Source organism: Antechinus flavipes, chromosome 3 (genome assembly GCF_016432865.1).
Source record: "Antechinus flavipes isolate AdamAnt ecotype Samford, QLD, Australia chromosome 3, AdamAnt_v2, whole genome shotgun sequence".
Classification (NCBI taxonomy): domain Eukaryota; kingdom Metazoa; phylum Chordata; class Mammalia; order Dasyuromorphia; family Dasyuridae; genus Antechinus; species Antechinus flavipes.
The window spans coordinates 575,499,017-575,518,170 of NC_067400.1; the positions used below are offsets into that span (position 1 = coordinate 575,499,017).

The 19,154-nt window shown below is 46.5% G+C and overlaps 1 protein-coding gene across 2 annotated transcripts; it reads right to left on the reverse strand.

The window, feature by feature from the left end:
- Positions 1-1,775: 1,775 nt before the first annotated feature.
- Positions 1,776-18,437, reverse strand: RCC1 (regulator of chromosome condensation 1). 2 transcript variants are annotated; one of them, XM_051988040.1, is made up of 10 exons: positions 18,354-18,437; positions 13,408-13,489; positions 10,962-11,149; positions 10,471-10,650; positions 9,020-9,116; positions 8,539-8,661; positions 7,911-8,066; positions 5,798-5,917; positions 5,186-5,338; positions 1,776-4,784 (listed from the first exon to the last, which is right to left on the reverse strand). In XM_051988040.1, the coding sequence occupies exons 2-10, from the start codon at positions 13,478-13,480 to the stop codon at positions 4,609-4,611; spliced, it is 1,266 nt and encodes a 421-aa protein (XP_051844000.1). In that variant the 5' UTR covers positions 13,481-13,489; positions 18,354-18,437; the 3' UTR covers positions 1,776-4,608. The 2 variants fall into 2 exon arrangements, with proteins under 2 accessions (XP_051844000.1, XP_051843998.1); XM_051988038.1 differs by lacking the exon at positions 18,354-18,437 and adding an exon at positions 17,850-18,032.
- Between the last annotated feature and the right edge of the window lie 717 nt (positions 18,438-19,154).

The window sequence follows — 19,154 nt, forward strand, 5'->3', positions numbered from 1 at the left end:
AATTGAGCTGCAGAAGAAAATGACAAACCATTCCTCATCTACTCTCTCTGCCAGTCAGAGAAGACTGAAAAAAACAAAAAACAAACAAACAAAAAAAACTAATGACCTGACATTTTCTTAAGTTCCTAATAAAATCCTGCTTTTCTGTGATTCTTTCTTTTATTGGTGCTTTAAAAAAATTGCTTTATTGTTAAGCGTTATCTACATGTAACAGAAAAAATAAAATATTAAATTGTTAAATATCCTGACCTCTTCACAAATCAGTTCAACTCTACCATATCTTCTATACTTGAATGCTTTCTTCTCTTGTTCTGTCATTGATCACTGCTTGTCAAGTCTCATCTTTGGATTACACGCTTTTTGATCTTTGCAGCATTTGACCTTGCTCTCCCGTATACTCTTCTGTTTTTTTGATTCTGCTCTCTTGGTTCTACTTGACTTATTCTTTTCATTCTCTTTTGTTGGATCTTCAATAATGTCAATGTCTATTAACTTTGGGAAAATGCAAGTTTCTCCCCCAAGACTGTTCTTTGTTTTGTTCTTTTAACCTAATCTCATAAGCACCTATGTGTTCAATTATTGTCTCTATACAATGATTCCCAGAGGTATGTATCCATCTCTCATCTCTTCTGAGTTTGTCCCACTTCATCAAATACTTTTTGAAATATCAAATTGGACCCCTTATAGATATCCGAAACTTGTTATATTCAAAACAATTCATTCCCTTTCCCTGCAAATCCTCTCTTCTTCTTTGATATTGTTATGTTAGCTATTAGTAATTATATTGTTAAGGTTCTTATGACCAGAGGGCACCATCATGCTCTTAGGCACCTAAGTACACAAACTAAGTGCGATCTTCTACTCTTTATTATTCCACATATACAATATCTTGGGGGAGGGGGGGAAACTTTCTCATCACCTCTCCTGGACCACTGACAGAGCCTTCTAACTAATCCCTTGGCGTAATTTCTTTCCACTCCAATCTTTCCTTCACACAAATGCCAAAATAATTTTCCTAAAATACATTTGACCCTTAAAACCTACACCCATCCCTTTCCCTTAGCGCTAAATAAATTTCGATGGCTTCCTATTACTATAAGTTCAAAGATGAACTCTCCTACTTGATATTTAGTCTATATCATTTATTGCCCTTTACACATCATGATCTAGCTAAAATGATTGACTTGTTCTTCATATTCCATAAATTTTGTGTTAATTATTCCACAAACCTTGAATGTCCTCCCTATTTCCCTCTGCTTCTGGATGCTCTGGCTTTGAGATTCAGCTCAAACTATTCCCAGCCTGCTCAGACTTCCCAGTCTCCTCTGAGATTTCTTTCCATCTATTATTCATATACATACATACATACATACATATATATATATCTATCCTCTATGTGCAATTTGAAGTGATTCCACCCACCAGAATGTGGGCTTCTTGAGAGTAGGGAAGACCCTCTTTTCCCCCTTTCTTCGTATCCTCAGTACTTATCACAGCACCTGAGATTTAAATACTTAATAAATGCTTACTGACTAGTGCACAAGTACTTTATAAGTACTTGTATACTTGTATATGTTGTCTCCATATCTCAGGTAGTAGACATTATCCCTATTTTGGAGATGAGAAATCTGAGGCTTGCCACCAGTGATCCGTGGCTACAAATAAAACCCAACTTTTCTCACTAAGCTGCCTCCAATGGAATAAGAACATGCAGGAATAAGAACATGTGAAAAAGTGACAAACTTTTTTTAAAAAAGGAGACACCAAACATAAGGTTTGTTATCATTTTGTAATATTTATGTATTTTTTGAAAAAATAATTTGGATTCCATGGTTTTGTTGGGGATTTCTTTCCTCGATGTTTGACTGGTTGTATTTTGTTAGCCACTTTATAATGGAAAATTATCTTAAGCAAAGAACACTTTCACAGCCATGGCGATCTCCCAGCCCTTCAAGAGGAGCCAGGAAGATATTGCCTGTGTTTTACAGATGAATAAACAAGAATCTGTAATGTAGATATCAATTCTTAGAAAGCTGCTAGGTTAACCCTTTCAATAACTTACCCCAAATCAAGAAGTTACTCAAAGACAATCCCCCAGCTCCCGAGGATCTCCACTTATCCTGCCCCACCAGCAGGATTGGAGCTCAGCCCAAGTCCGGCCTTCGCAGCCACTTTACCAGCCCCCACAGAAATCCTAGTCATGCCCAGCAAAGACCAGAAATGTAAAGCCAGATACTCCATGGCCTATCAGGTCAGACCAAAATGGGAACAGAAGTTTAAGTGTTTGGCCTCCCAAACATGCTGGAGAACTTTCCCTGGAGTCTTCACATAGCGGGTTCCCTAGGTTACTGATCTCACTCAACCCAGCAGGGACAGAACTAGAATTTATAATTTTCTTCCAATCTGTCAGGCTACTTCCCAAAGAGAACTGAACAGGACCATTAGATCAGCAATTGTGGATATCCCCCTAACTTAATGAAGGGTTTAAGTTGCTTAGACTGGAGACCGACTATAAGACTTGAGATGCACTAAAAATGGACTTTGGTTCTCTTGGTGAGTTTAGCATTTCTCCTGGGGTTGGATTTAGTAGGAAGGCCCTCATCTCTTCTGGACACACACAATGATCAAGCATTCCTCAGCTGGGAAGTCCTCCTGGGCTTTGGACTCAGTCTGCCAAAACAGCTTGTTCCTATGGAGTATGAGAGGTGGGACTAGAGCCAAAATCCTTTCCAGCTATAAATGTTGTTCATCCATGACTTGTGACATCTACCTTACTCCTGCTTAGTATTTTAAAGTGAAAATTGCAATAAATCTCTCTATGGCAACACAGTATTCTATGGTCTCTAAACCATCCTCTTTTAATGTTTCCAGCAGATGAATGGGACAACTGTGACTATTCTCATGTTGAAAGCAAGGAAAGCATAGGAAGAGAGAAAAAATAGTTCAGAATTTTAATTCAATGGACTCTGTATTAGAATCCCAGCTCTACCAATGACTAGCTGTGTCATCTTGAATGGATCAACACATTTTCTAAAGCCTCAGTTCTCACCCCTATGAAATGAGGGGTTTAGAAAAGACACCATCCAGTTCTATAATAAGATTTCACAAAAATTGAGGCCCAGAAAGTAAAATTATGCCTAAAAACAGAAAGCCAAGTGGTAGTACCAGAACTTCTGATCTATGTTAATGTTTCCACAATAGTAGCCAGGCCCCACCTAAGCAATGAATGGGGATGGGCAAGCACAGCTACGGGGCCCTTGGCACCAGTCTAGTGTGCCCCTAGATGGATTGACTTCAAGTAATATTCATTTTAATGACTGCCAACCCAGGACTGTCTGTAAAGCTCATCTGAGGCCAAGAGACTTGGAGAAATAGTCATCTTAGATGCTAAGATTCAGAAGGACAGAAACCCCTCACTTTCCCTGCCCTCACTGCAAACTTTACCCCTTTATGGAGCAAAGATAAGAACAGACCCATTCCTTAAAATAAAATTTAAAAAAACCCTCAAAATTTATTTACTGTTAAAAGATCTTACTCTCCCTGACCAAAATACTTTTAAACACTTTAAAAAAAAAAAAAGGCAAAACTTTTCTGAGCTACTGTACAAATTGATGTTCCCCTCCTCCAAGAACCAGTCCCCTGACTACCCCTCATCTCTGTGCCCCTTTCATTTTCATACTGATAAAAATTAATTCATAAAAAGATAGTTCTCTTTCCCAAGAAAACACAATTGCCATTCGTGGTGTTTGGAATCTGCCTGCAAGAATCACTGGGCGGCATGGCATCAGACTGGTCTGAGGGGAATGATGAATGAAGTCTGTTTAAGCCGGGCTGCATTGTGGGAATAAATTCCTTTTCCTGGGTCTGCCTTGCCCTATCTCTGTGGCCTGGACACTCATCATCCTGGAGCAAGTTGTGAGCCAAGGGAAGTGGCTAGGTCTGTACCCCAAGCTTTCTGCAGCCACCCATCAAGTGTCTCCTTTGCCCACCCAGGCACCTTTTTAGGGGATCTGGGCTGAGATACCTGGTTAAGGTTTTGGGAGTAAACTTTGTCCCGGTTCCCCTTCTGGCAAGTGGGCAAGTCTTGTCCTTAACTGAGAGCCCCAGATGGATGAGGAAGGGGAATGACAACAGATGTGGATACAGAGACTGAGGGAGAAGACAAAGCCAGTTGTTCAGTGAATGTTCTGATGACTTTAAATCATGGGAACTGGACATCCCAAGGGAGAAAGCCTCAGCTTCTCGGTGGTGTGGGGAGGAGTTATGGGAGACAGAACCTGTAGGGGCTCCCATCACATTCTTCCACGGATCACTAACCCAAAGTCAGCCGGGGAGGAGGGGTCTCAAAGGGGAGGAGGATCAGACAGACAAGAGGGCAGCAGCTCTGAGGTGGGAAGTGTCCATTCATTCATTCCTTGCGTATTTTAATGCAATCCCTTCATCCTGATGTTCCCAGATGATTCCCTAAAGGAGCCAAGATTCACTTTTTGCTGCTAGAGGGGCAGGTCAAGGTTTGTAGAGGGAGGCTTTCCGGCGACAGCTGAAGGAGTCGTGTCTGTCCCATGGAGGAGGGGGCAGGGAGAGCAGACAGTTTCATTAAGGGTTTTATCAACTCTGCTCTTTGTTTCTGACCAGTAAGACCGTGTGCTGCCCTCCGCTGGACACTGACAAAACGACCCGGTTCTCCAGCTGCTTGCCTGACATCACTACTGGGCTCCAGACGTCTTCATCCTCTCCCGTGCCCAGCTGGAAGTTGGTGCCCATGCCCCAAGCAAAGGCTCGACCTGTAGGGAGGAAAAGTGAGTGCCCTGTGCCCGATCCCAAATGCCCATGCACCCCACCCCTCCCCCCTCACCAATAGCTCCAGAGCTCCAAGACCAGGGCTCACCCCAGCACAAACACCCTTAGCGCAAGACTTCCCCAAGACACGAGCTCCCACCACTTTAAGGCTTTACTAGTCTGAATGACTTTGTGGGTCTACTGACTTTCTACCCCTAAGTCTTCCCCCAGCCCCCTACTCCTGGGACACTTTCACCCCGATCCCCGCCTGGACAATCACGTGGCCTAACGCATAGTTTCCCTTCTGTCTGGAAGTCCCTGAAGGGCAGAAACTGGATCAGAGACCACCTCCCAGCCCGCCAGGCTCACAAGGCATCCAGGAGGGCCGGCCAAGGCACTGACTCACCATCCTTGGTGACGGCATAGCCCACAGAGGCCCCGCAGGCCACCGACGAGACAGGGGGCAGTTTGGGAATGAGGGTGGGACAACTCTTTTCCTCGGCGCCTACCCCGAGGCCCAGTCGTCCGTACTCAGCCCGGCCCAGGCTGTACACTTTACCTGGAGTTAGGAGGAATGATGGAGAGTGAGACCCCTGACCTTGCTCCCCCCAACCTTAGTGTGCCCCTTCCCAGGATCAGGGCCTGCCATCCTGTGACCCTGAGAAGCGGCAGGAAGAGGGAAAGGCTGGGTCACATGAAAGAAACAATGATTCAGCACCTTTGGTGGATTCAGCTGTCCCATAAGGAAATGAATAGTACCCCAGAGAGAGAGAGCCCAAGGAATTACACCTCCTAAACCTCAGGCTTGTCACTTGAGGGACTCTGGAGAAGCTGTTGGGGTAGGGGTGGGGAGCCAGGTCAGACAGAGAATGCCCAACCCTATACTTGTATATCCAGCAGCCAGGACAGTGGCTGCCATATAGGAAGTGGTTAATAAATATTGGGGAGCTGGCTGGTTGGCCTTTCAAATTCCAAAATTAACAGCCTGAGGTGTGGGGAGCAGACCAGAGCAGCTCACCTTCTGAGTCTAAGCAGACTGTGTGATGCTGCCCTCCAGAGAAGCCCACCCAGGACTTGGTGGAGTTCTTGAACGATGTCAGGCTCTGGGGAGCAAAGCAAGGCTCTGTGCTTGGAGTACCTAAGGGGAAACACCAAGTCAGATGGCAGGCAGGAGTCCTGTGGCCCCTGCCCACCTTCCCTAAGGTCACGGCCCCTCCTTCCTGATGGGCCTGTATGCAGATTGCTAGGTAGGGCCCCACGTGCTGACAAGAGCTCCCAGCTAAGAGGGGCAGCAGCCCAGCACCTGACTGCTGTAGCAGGCGTTTTTTTACTTTTGATGCATCACAGATTCCAGTGACAGTGTCTCATGAAGCCCACCACCCCCTTTTCAGAATAACATGCACAAGGATAAAATGCAAAGGAAACCAACCATATTGTGATGCAGTTACCAAAATAAAAGAAACCCAAGTTTATGGACCTTAGATTAAGAAATGCTCTGTGTAGGGACACCAGGAGAGAAGGATGGAGGCCATTTCCTGCCCCTATTGGATCTCTACGACCTGACTCCTGCCAGGCTTTCTTTCCCTTAGAGCTTCGACATTTTATAGCAGCCTGAGACTTCAACCCTGCTTCCAGAAGGGACAGAAACTTTAAAGACATCCCGACTGATATTATTAATGGAGCCCACAAAAATACAGCACTGGGTGAAGCAAGACTACCAGAGTCAGTGAGCCCTCTGAAAACCATGCTGGAAAAGAGAGCATTCCTGGGCAGCTAAAATTCATGCTACCAAGCCTAAAACATAGGGCCTTATTAAGACCTAGGACTATGTCTTAGGGAACCAAAAGGTGAAGATTGAATAAAGAGGGGCTGATGAAGACAGGGAGGGAGATCTAAAACAGTTTCAAGGAATTTTTACAATGAGATGGTTTTTCAATGAGGAAGACCCTAGACTTTCCAATGTAATTGCAATCTTCTTGCAACATCATGGAGTTTATTAGTTTTACAGCAGTTCTTAAGCTGGGGTCTGTGAATATGGGTCAAAAAAATATTACTTTATTTTCACTAACCTTTAACTGAAATTTTAAAATTTCCTTCTATAATGAACAGAGGTGACAAACCAAGGGGAATATAATCAACACTACAATTTTTGCCAACAGAAATCAAAAACAAAAATCTTCACATTGATTTATCTTTAAAATATTGCCCATATTTGAAATGCTTTTTTTACTTAATGTACTGTTGCATATATATTTTTTTAAATTAGGTAAATGCATTTCAATATTTATTTTCCTTATCTACCAATTTATTTCACATATTAAAATAATACATTATTCTGAGATAGGGTTGGCTGATTTCTCCAGTCTGCCAAATTAAGAGGAGGTTCCTAACATAAAATAGGCTGAAAAGCTGAAGAATCAGCTTCTCATATCCCTGGCCAATGGAAATCCCCACCCTGGCTTCCTTCCCTGGCTGGCTTAGCCCCAGCTTCATTCCTCTGGTATCTAGTCCCAGAGAGCTCAGAGATAGACTATGCTGGGTGCTTGCATAAGGAGCCCAACAGGCTGAGGCAGATGGACTAGCTGCATTCCCAGTGGGAGCCTGTCTCCCAAAGTCAATCCACTACAATGTCAGACAGTATAAAGCAGGGGTCCTCAAACTTTTTAAATAGGGGGCCACTTCACTGTCCCTCAGACTGCTGGAGGGCCGGACTATAGTAAAAACAAAAACTTTGTTTTGTGGGCCTTTAAATAAAGAAACTTCATAGCCCTGGGTGAGGGAGATAAACGTCCTCAGCTGCTGCATCTGGCCCACAGGCGTAGTTTGAGGACCCCTGGTATAAAATATAAAGAACTCTGGGCTGAGAAGGAGAGCTACATCCCACTACAATGGCACTAGCTATATGACACTGGGCAAGTCACATAACCTTATCAGGACGAGGCTATGACTCTACCTTCTCACCTCCTGCAGAGGGTCCTTGAGAGCCAACAGGGTTAAGTAGGACTGAGAGAAAGGAAGGAGGAGGAAAAGCCGGACTGAGAAAGAAGTCTCAGACAAGCTATGGGCAGATCGGGGGATGTCTCAGGCACCTGGGCCACAGACCCATTCCCAGGAAGGGCCCACAGACTCACCAAGCTGGTGGTAGTTGGAGAGGCCAAAGCCATAAACATGGCCCTCGCGGCTGACAGCGAAGGTGAAATAGGCACCACAGAAGGCGTCCTGGAAGAGGACGGAGCCCCGATGGCCCCTGGACTTCAGGAGCACACACTGAGGGATCAGCAATCGATCTGGATAGGGGCAGGGAGGAAACAAAGCATGGGGAACAGGAAGAGTACAGGGGAAAGGGAAGTGCTGGGTAAGAGGACAATCAACCTCTTTCTTGGTCATCTCTGGGGTGGCCCTGCAGGACACTCTACTCACTCTTGGGTGGTAAGAGAACATAGGGACCAGAACCTTCTCTCACCTCCCTCATTTTCAACTCTGTGAACCATAGTTTGGTCATTTCAGCCCAGATACTTAATTATATCCCAACACAGACACAAGCCTCCCAAAGGCCCAATGTTTTGAGCCAAAGGATTTTCTTTGAGCCATTAGGATTTCTTCTACTTATTCAACCCTGTGGCTCAGCCCAAAGAGGATAGAAAGGTATCGAAGGAGGTAAGGGAACACAGAGCTAGGAGATGTTTTCCAGAACCTAAGATGTCCATAAAAAAAGGTCTCAGTTGTGTCCTTAGGGCCAACTCTGCCCAAGTCACTTACCAAGTCCTTTTCGGCCCCCACGATTAGCAAAGAACTCGGGCACCCGGCCCAGCTGGCCCTGTTCCCCACAGCCAGACGTGTACAGATTGCCATCTATTGTCAGCATCACCAGGTGGTCATTGCCTGAAGGAGAGAGAAGGACAACTTGGGGATACCAGGTAGCCTAAAATGTGGCCAGAGCTTCATCTGGGGAGGCTCCTTCTCCTGACCTGAGATATTCATTTTAGCTCAACATGTGCTTTCACTGACCCCTGCCAAGCCCTCTTCCATCTGCACTTTCACCTGCAAAAGGAGCACGCTGGGCTAAATGTGAGCTCCTTCATGTCCCTCCCAGCTTTGACATCCTGGGCTCCAAGGCCCTACAAACATTCTAAGACCCTACAAATTCTTGGTCCCAGGCCATTCTATACTTCTACAAATCTCAATCTTGCTTGGTGGGGGGAATGAGAAAGGCAGGGTTCATTCAGGATTTTGCATTTACCTGATGCCACTTTGATCACAGGAACATCAAGTTGGACCTGTACAGGAACCATGCTTTTCTTCATGGGCTCCAAGAGGCCAATGACTCCATTATTGTCCTGTGAGTAGGGGTAGGAAGAAAATGTGTCTATGACTGCTTCTTCCTCCTTCACCAGGCTCTCTCCCTAGATTTAACATCATTCTTGCTAGCGTCCTGGCCCAGCCCACATAACTGGAGTACGAACCACCCTCCTCCCTTCTACTTGCCCCATGCCTCTTCCCTCCCTGATTAAATCCCAGCTCTGGTCACCAACTACAGGAAGCTTTCTCAGACCTATTGTTCTAGAGAACAGTTTGGAACAACACTGGAAAGATCTACACTAGAAACTATAACCAATCTTAGGTGCAGCTGCAGCACAGTCCTATGGCTATGTGGAGAATAGTAGCTCGCTTTGCCTAACACTTCCAGGTTTACAGACACCATCTCATCTGATCCTTATGTCATCCTCAGGAGGTCTGAAGCAAAAGTTAATCCCACAACTTCCAGGCCAGCACACTGTACACTCTACCTCACACCCCTCAATATATCCCAAGGAGTCAAATTCAGAGGCCCACCTCCTAGTACAAATATTGACAGCACCAATATTTGTAGTAGCAAAAAGCCAAGCAGAAATGGGAGGTGAGAGGCTGGAGAAAGGTTGCTCCCACAGTAACATCTAAGTACATGAGGATAATAGCCTGTTACTGTGGCATTGGAAATGACTAAGAAGAATTCAGCAAGATTAAGGGAACCTTGTGATTCCAAGGGGAAGAAGTGTCAAACAAGAAACAGAGCAGTAAGAGGCAGATGAATACATAACTAAGAAATGTTTAACAAAATAAATAAAAGTACAATCTAGATGATATTAACTTTGGATTTTCTAAGTCCCCGTGACACTTAGAGATATCTCCTATGGCAGCTTTGATTTGCAGAATGACACCTTAATTGGGATCAAAGCAGTGATCTAGTCGTTTCTTTGTTATGAGAGAGGGCACTATGAGAAGGGGATATCATTTGGAAGTAACAGCATTGTAATAAAAAAAGCCTCAAAAAAACTGTCTTAATATACCAAATGAAAAGGATTACAGGAAGTTTTCCTGAACTGTCCCTTCCAGCATTGCCCGTTTGGATGGTCCTTTGCCACTCATGAAGTTTCCAGCTGGTCATCCACCTGCCCGCCAGACTGTACATCATTAAGACCAAAGATAGCATTTCAATTACAATCTAAGTCCCCATTACTGTCCTGCCTCGGTGGTCCCCTGTCCTGAGAGACAAGTACAAACAAGAGAACAGCAGCCTGTATGTCAGGAAAGCTGGCACCGGCTCTGTCTCAAGGTGGGCACCCATCACTGTCTTCCTCTGGGATTCAGACTCTCACATAAGCATTGTGCCTGGTGCCTTCCCTCCCCCAGACCTCGGGATGATGGCCTTACCCGGAAGGAGCCCCAGAGGAAAACTCGGCCATCCTCAGTGAGCGCCGCGGTGTGGCTGTCTCCCGCTGAAACCTGGACCACCTTCTCCGACAGATTCACTACCCCCGGGACCGTTTCCGAGCCTTCTACGCTCGTGTCTCTTCCCAAGGCACCTTCATCATTGCAGCCAAAGGTGTAGACCTGTCCCCGGAACACAAGTCCACTTGTCAGCCCCAAGCGAGGTTTGTGCCATGGCCTCAGCATCTGCTACTCTGCATTCTGTGTGGTGGCCGAGAAGGTCCGAGGCAGTCACCACCTGGGTAACTGGCTCAATCACAGCAGCAGTCTGTAAACTCGCCCACTACTAGCCATCACCTGGGCCACAAAGGGCCCTCACTAGTGGCTGTGGATGCATCACTGCTAGAGACCCATCAATGCTCAATGGTGGGGAAAGGTGGAGGCTCATCTCCACCAATGTATGGGAAGTTTCCCTCAATCCCCTGCATACTCACTTGACCGCTCTTGCCTAGACACACAGTGTGCATTCCTCCAGCCTCGGCCTGCACGATGCTTTCAGGCATGGGGACCAGGGCTGGCCGCTTCCTCTCTATCACATGCTCCCCGAGGCCGAGCTGGCCCACGTCCCCCTGGCCTAGGGTCAGCACCAAGCCTGCTTCTGTTCGGTGAGACCTGTGGCCAACTGCAGCCCAGAAGAAAGGAAGAAAAGAAAAAAGGGAGGAAATGTTCAGAGGACGGGAGAGGAACGGACCTGCTTTTCTCTGCACCAGACAAAGATGCCAAGCTCCTGACTGGGAGTTTTTGCAGAAAAGCAGTTCTCAATAGCAGGCAGCCTGATGAGCCCAAAGCTGCTTCTATTTCTGCTTGGAAGAGACAAACCTGTAGGCAGCCAGTTCTAGATGTGGGAGGCAGCACTAGAATCCCACTTAATAGTTTTCATTATTTTGGGTGGTTTTATTTTCCTAAGTGGTCCCGTTTTAGGTTAAAGGGACCAAAGTTCCCTGACAATCCAAAGACTCGGGGCATGAGAGGGGGCCACAGCCACAAAGCAGAGAACTGGTAGTCAATTACAGTTCAGGGGAATGGAAGGCTGAGTCCCAGAATCCAACGTGGTGAGTGTTGTTGGGACTTCAAGGCAGTGAGAAGAGCAGAGGCGTGGAGGTGGGAAATCAATAGGATAGCCCTAACCCTGTGCTCAACACAGGGAGCTCAGAGCTGAAACTGGGGACAGCCACATACACCTAAGTGAAATGTGGCTGAAAGCTTCTATGGGCTGGCTGGTCCTGGCTTTTTCTCTCATGACCCCAAAACTATTTCAGAGAAAATTCATTCAAAAAAACAAAACCAACCCCCTCTTTCTTCTTCAATTCATTCCCTAGTCTGGGAGCAGATGAAAACAGCTGAAGGGACATGCCCACCTCAGGCGATCAGGGGAAGCAGAAGGGGTGGGAGTCAGGAAGGGAATATCATGAGCACTGGATGTGGGTATGAGGAGACTTCCCACAAACAGTCCTGCCTTTGTCAAGGGTGACTTTCAGCAAGTCACTGTCTCATTCACTCTCAGTCACTTGTAAAATGGGAATAATCATGTTTGTACTGGTGTGGGTGAGCCCAGAACTCTGTCAATAGTTCCAGAAAGGTCTCAAGTCCAAGTTTTACTGTCACTCCCCATCCCCATCCCTCAGTTATTGATGTCTAGAACCAGGCAGGCCTGGGAATGGGACAGGATGGCAGTGGGAACCTGGGGGGAGGAAGGACAACGGTACAGCAGTGGCTGCTACCTCTCTCCCCCTAAGCCCAAGGGTCAGGATCAGCTGAGCTGTAGTTTGGAAGAACTGGGGTCAGGCAAGGAGCGGGCAAGGAAAGGATGAACATCAGGAAGTTACAGCTCTTACTTGTGACTGGTGGATTGGCATCTGCCCCGGCATTAGGAAGAAACAGAGTCAAGTTTACCAGCTGTTGAGAGGCCTTTCACCCCAGGGGCAGCATTCCTTGTACCTCCCTGCTACCTTCCCCTAAGAACAAAGTATCCTGCTTACAGAGCCAACCCCGTGCTGGCCCCGGGGATATCTCATTCCCCTCCCCTCATGCACCACCTCCCCTACACATCTGGGGAAAGAGAGGTTTGTATGGTGTGCATAGGAAATAGAGATGGCCCTCTTTATGCATCCTCAGTGGGGCAAAGTGAAAAGAGTCTGAAATAGGGAACAAAGAGACCAGCTCTGGCTCTTCCATTAATTATCTGTGTGACCCTCGCTCTGAGATCTTCAATTTTTTCATCAGTACAATGAGCAAATTAGACTAGGATGGTTTTTAAAGCCCCATCCTGGGTTCTAAGGGCCCTCCCAGCTCTGACCTCCTGGGTTCTAAGGGCCCTCCCAACTGTGACCTCCTGGGTTCTAGGGCCTTACCAGCTCTGATATCCTGGGTTCTAAGGGCCCTCCCGGCTCTGACATCCTGTGTTCTAAGGGCCCTCTCGGCTCTGACATCCTGTGTTCTAAGGGCCCTTCCAGCTCTGACATGCTGGATTCTAAGGCATCCCAGCTCTGACTTCTCATGTTCAAGACCCTCCTAGCAGATATTCTGAGTTCTGGAAGTCTTCCTAGCTCTGATACTTTCTGTTTTAAAGATCTTCCCAGCTCTGACATTCAGACGCATCCATTCTGATGTATCTGGTCAGGGGGAGCTAAGAGAACATATATGTAGGAGCATCAAACATTCCAAAAGGCAGCTATTGCTCTTGGGGGGCAATAAGATGGAATGATACGAGAAGTCTACTTTGAACTATCTCATTGATCTCTTATCCTGATGTGTGCAGACGTGGCTTCCCCACCCTAATAAAGTGGTAAGCTTCTTGAGGACAGTATCATTTTGGATCCCTGTACAGCACCTGGCATTCAGCAAGCTCTTAATAATGGCTCATTCAAATGAATTAATTACCTTTTACTTTTTTGCTTTCTATGGTGGCATTTTCTGCTGGAGGACTTCTCTTGTTCAAGCGTTTGGCTGGCATCTTGGAGAACTGAAAAAAAAAAAATCAAAGCTTTATTAATCACCACTACTCCTAATTAATACATCTGGGCCTTGTTATAAGGTAAAGAGGATGGGAAGCACTTTTTGGGAAGCAGCAAAATTAGGAATAAATAAGTATTAGCACACACGTATCACAGAATCCTAAAAAACAAGGACTCTGAAGAATCCAGTGGAATCTGTGAAGATTTAGGTGATTGATGCAGGACAAAGTAAACAAAACCAAGAGAATGTTGGCTACCACAACTGAGAAAACACCCCAAAAGAACTACTACCAGGGCAGCAAACAATCTTGACTCCAAAGGACTGATTCTAGCAGAGATGGTGAACTACAGGTTTGGCATGTGGCACATGCTGTCAGACATGGCCAACATTTTTTTAACTTCTAAGAAAGAAGGGAGGAGCTAATAAGAAGAAATAGCCATGTTGAAAACCAGAATCTACTTTTCATATTTTTTAGTATTAAAGTTTGACCAGAGCTTTCTGTCTACTATGTAATGCTTCCTCTTTCTATCATGGTCATCATTCCTGTGTCAATGGTTTACAACACACTTTCTCACAACCCATACAGTATCAGCAAACATCATTTTTATCTCACAGATGAGAAAACCTTGCTTCTGAGGTGCAAGAATTTGTCCATGGCCCCAGAGCTAAAGAGTATTTGAAGTGGATTATAGTATAACCAGACTCCAAATAGCACATATTTTCCACCTCATGCAGCCTTCCCAAACAGCTAGACCCTGGGGTGGTCAAGTCACCCATCTTTGGAACTACAGCCCTGGGCTTCAGCTTTCTTGACTGGGAAGTGAGGATAAACTCATCTTGTCTACTTTGTCCAACCAGTCTTACACAATAGCTATCCCAACCAATTCTTCACCCTGGCCACCCACCCGGCAGCTGCTATTTTCAAGCTCTCCACCTCCTGCTCTAGACAGAATCAAATCAATACCATCATCATTATTTTTGAAAAGAACAATTTAATCAGCTGTCCAGAGGAACAACTAATCTTCCAAGAACACTCTTGTTGCATAGCTTCTCCCATTAGAAAGGAAGGTCCTTGACAGTTTTACTTTTGAATTAGTGTTCCAAGCCTTTGTTAAAGTATTTTAAGAGCTTAATAAATGCTCCCCCCCCTTTTTTGTTTTTTCTTTTCTCTTCCAGACTGCCTCTCAACTTCCTCTATCTTCTTCTCAGAAGACACTTAACCAAGGAACTATTTTCTCTTTACCTCCTAAGTCTAAAAAAGAGAGAAGGCCAACTCCATTCTGTCTCTGAATTCATGTTATACACAATTAATAATGGCTAACTTTACATGGCATTTACTATGTGCCAAACATTGTACTAAGTGCTTTATAAATATCTCATCTGGTCCTGACAAACAAAACAACACATTTTTCATGTTGAGGAAACTGAGGCAAAGAGGGTTAAGTTATTTGTCCAGCATCGCACAACAGGTAAATATATCTGAAGCACATTTAAACTCAGGTCTTCCTTATTTTAAGCCTGGGACCTTACCCACTGCTCCACCTGGCTGCTAGTTAATGAAAATTTTGTCACAGATCAATCTGGTTCTTGAGGTTCTATGTGTTCATCAACAGCTAAGCATTATTAAGTATCAAGAATACAAAAAAAAAAATGCCAAAAGATGGCACCTGCCCTCAAGGAGCTTACATTCTAAAGGAAAAGACAACACAGGGACATATATAGCGTATATACCCAAATATGGTAAACTCAGAGAGGTCATAAGAGTGTCTAAAGGGGAAGAAGGGGACTGAGAAAAGCCTCCTGCAGAAGGAACCAGGGACATCAGGAGTAGAGGGAAGAACATTACGGGCACAATGGACAGCCAGGGCAAAGGCAAGACCTGGGAAATGAAGTGCTGTATTTGAGGAACACCAAGAAAGCCAGTGATTCTGGCCTGTGTAAAAATATCAGAAGAGTAGAGGTTGTAAAAAGATTGACATGCACAAACAGAATATTTTCTACTTGATTCTAGAAATAATGGGGCCACTGAAATTTCTGGACTGAGTGGGGAAAGTAACAGGAAAATCATTTTGACAGAGTGGCCAGAGAATTGGGGCCGGGAGTCTCCTTACAAGGTTCTTGCAGTAGGAGAAAGGTGACAGGGCCTGGACCGTTTCAGCAGCAGTGTGAGTGAAGAAATCAGGACATACAAGACAGACCTGAAAATGACAAGATGTGGCAAGGGACAGAATACTTGAGGAGTCAAGAATGAGATTGAGATTTCCATTCTGGGCAAACTGGGAGATCGGTGCCCTTCATGGTAACATGCAAGTTTGGGCAAGTTTCAGAGACTAGCCTGGGGCTCAAGAGAGAGTCTGGGCTGGACACACAGATCTGGGAATCATTCTGCATTCCCAATTCTCTTCCTCAATCTTACATTCCAGGCTCTAAGGTATTTTTTTAATGGGCTGCAGGCAGGGTGTAAAGTACAGAGAACAACCAAACTTTTCCTAACCTCAGGGAATAAACCCGAAGCTCAAATAATACCCGTTCTTTTACAAAGCAATATTTTAGGTGACCTCTGCCTTTCCTCAAACCCTAATTACACAGAAATTTAGACACACACACACACACACACACTACCTCTCTCTGGCTGAAGTGTCTCATATTCTACACATAACACAGTTGGAAGATTAACAGGCTGTGGCACATTTAGCAGCATATCATTGTCGTCTCCTTTTTTCTCTGAACATGTTCCACAGTTTCTTGTGCTTTACCCATCCACAGAAGCATACAAATCAGATGAGACTTTGGAAAAGACCTAATCCTCACACCAGCACTTTTCCTCACTTCTTTTCTGAATATTCTCCATAGGAGCAGCTAGATGGGCAGAGCACTGGCCCTGAAGTTAGGAGGACCTGATGGCCTCAGACACTTAACACTTACTAGCTGTGTGACCCTGGCAAGATACTTTAGTCCAACTGCCTTGCCAAAAATAAATAAATAAATAAATTGTAAACTGAATGTTCTCCATCACTTTCTACAGATAAGGAAACTGACATCTTAAGAAGGAAACAAGGAAGGACAAGCATTTATTAAGTCACTAAGACTCATCTTTCAGAGTTCAAATCTGAATTCAGACACTTACTACCTGTGTGACCCCAGTTAGTCACTTCACCCTGCTTGGCTCAGTTTTCTCATCTGTAAAATGAGCTGGGGAAGGAAATGGTCCTTGTAAAGAAAATCCAAATGGGGTTACAGAAAGTGGGACATAACTGAACAAGTGCTGCAAAGATCCCTAAAGACTCTTCTTCCTCCTCTCAAGTCCTTTCCAGTTCTGAAATTTCTCCTTGATGCAAACAAGGGATAAACCCCAGAGGGCTGAATATGGAGGGCCGTCTGGCTTCCAACTGGACAACTGGTCATGCTCAATCAAACAATGGTTAGACACATATTTTGGTTTGTTCCATCTGTCTGAAGGCCCTTTCTTCAGGCCCTCTCCCATCAGAAAGGCAAGCTCTCTTACAATCCCATGGGACAGACAGCACAAAACCCACAATAAGTGCCCTTGGAAGTTCCAGTACAGTCCTGGACCAGATGGTTTCTGAAGCTTAAAAATGAGCAACTGTCAAGCGCTCTACACACTGGCTCTCATTGAGGAAGGAATTACTGTAATCTCTGATGGTCTTCAGCTGTTTGGCCTCAAGAAACACCCCACAGCCCGTCTCTGACTGAAAAAACCTTTTGGGTGAAAAGTTCTGCCGGGGAGGGTCACAGTTGAGAAAGGCTTCAGAATTCTGGCTAAAGCCCTAGGTGAGAAGACTGAATTAAGAGGACTCCAAAGTGGTCATCCTTCTTTACTAGCAGGGCTGATTCGAAGAGTCCGAAGACCTAGAAGAAGCTTCAGAGTTGACGTCACCTAAAGCTGCTCCTTTTACAGGGAAGAAAACTGAGGCTGTGACAAGAATGGGCCGCGACCAAAGGACCAGGGGCCCAGATCTGCGGTCTCTAGCAGTGTGTCGTCTTAGTCCCAAACGAGACTTCTCAAAATAGTGGGCACCACGGAGTCCCCATAGTGAGAGGCTCCAGCACCATTTTTGTCTCGTTCCCTTCGGAAGAGACGGAGAAGGAGAAAAGTCCCGAGCCTGACTCCAGCCAGCCGAAGAATGACGAGCTCGGCGAAAAGAGGCGAGCAGAAGCATAGTTGGGGGGGCCTCTGCGCCGCAGCGGGGCCCTCCCTCCCGGCGCCCTCTCACCGTTCAACAACTCTCTTCCTCTTCTCCCCCCAGCTTCCCGGGGCTCAAGACCGAGAGGTCGCAATTTGAAATTTCCCGCCCGGCGCAAGCGCTTAAACGGAGGACCCAAGAGAGCACGCGGTGGGAGCGCACCTATGAACTTGCCAGACACGGGGAAGAACTGCGGGGACAGAGCTTGACGGCTCCCGACTGATGGTCGGGGACTATCGGGGAACTTTCCGGGCCACCTTCACAGCCGGGCGCACGCGCCTCGCCCGGGATGTTCAGCGCGGGGAGGGCAGCGTGCGCGCTCCTTTCCCGGGCACGTTCCAAAACGGGCGCACGCGCCTTTCCCGGGCACATTCCGAACCGGACGCACGCGCCTTTCCCGAGACGTGCAGCGTGGGACCCAGACCGCGCGCGCACGCGGCTCATCCAGCTTGGAGAAGCGGCAGCCGGGGGAAGGGGGTGTGCACACGCGGACGCTGCTTCCTCCTCCGGCGGGCTTCACGTGGGGCCGCGCGGCGCTCAAGTCGTCTGCCCCTGCCGGTGCCAGTCCCCCTCCCGCTCACCGCGAAGCCGGCAGAAGCCGGGCCTGTAGCAGTACCCTCCCGCCTCCCATTTCAGGCTTACAGCCTAGATCCCAGGGTGTTTTACCTCAATCCAGGTGGGCTAAACGGAACTCCCCTACTCTCCAGGCCGGGCCGCGAACTGCTCTCACGCATGCGCCCTGCAGTCTCCGCTGTTGGGGGCGGGAGAATGGGGAAAAAAAGCCTAGCGACCCCTGCTGGCTACCCCGAGAAGTACACCCGGCTGGTTTCGGCTGAGCGAGTTCATCCAGATGATTCAAAGGGAGGGAGTCACCGCCCTCCTCCCGAGACAGGAAGCTCAGATACAAGGCAGTGTAATCCTGGGCGAGTCACTTACCTTCTTGCCTGTTTGCTCAGCTGCAAAATGGAGCTAAGAACAGCGGTAACTTCCCAGGGTAACTGTGAGGACCAAATGCAGTGTTTAGCACAGTGCCTCGCACACAGTAGGAGCTAACTAAATGAGATAGCAATTGCAAAATGTTGAGCGCAGTTCCGGGCGTATTGTAGCAGACGTTAATAAATGCTTTCTCCTCTTTCCTCCCTCAAGACTCCTAAATCACACGTTCAGTTGTCAAGAAGAGACAAGATGAACAAGAGTTCATCAGTTAATTTGCTAGGCTTCCTCAGACCTCCCTTCAGAGTGAACTCAAGGCTCCTTCCAGGTGTGAATCTTGAGGTATATCAGAGAGTCGTAGCTTTGGAAATCCAGCCTCTAGTATAGATTCTTTTAATTTATAATAGGCAAATATGGAGTTAGACTGCCTGGCCCCCAGGATCCTATCTCTGATGTTTCCTTTCCTCCTTTCTCATGCAAAATCAGTTTCAACACCTCAAGCTTTCTCATCCTCCCCTGTCTGGTTTACAGAGG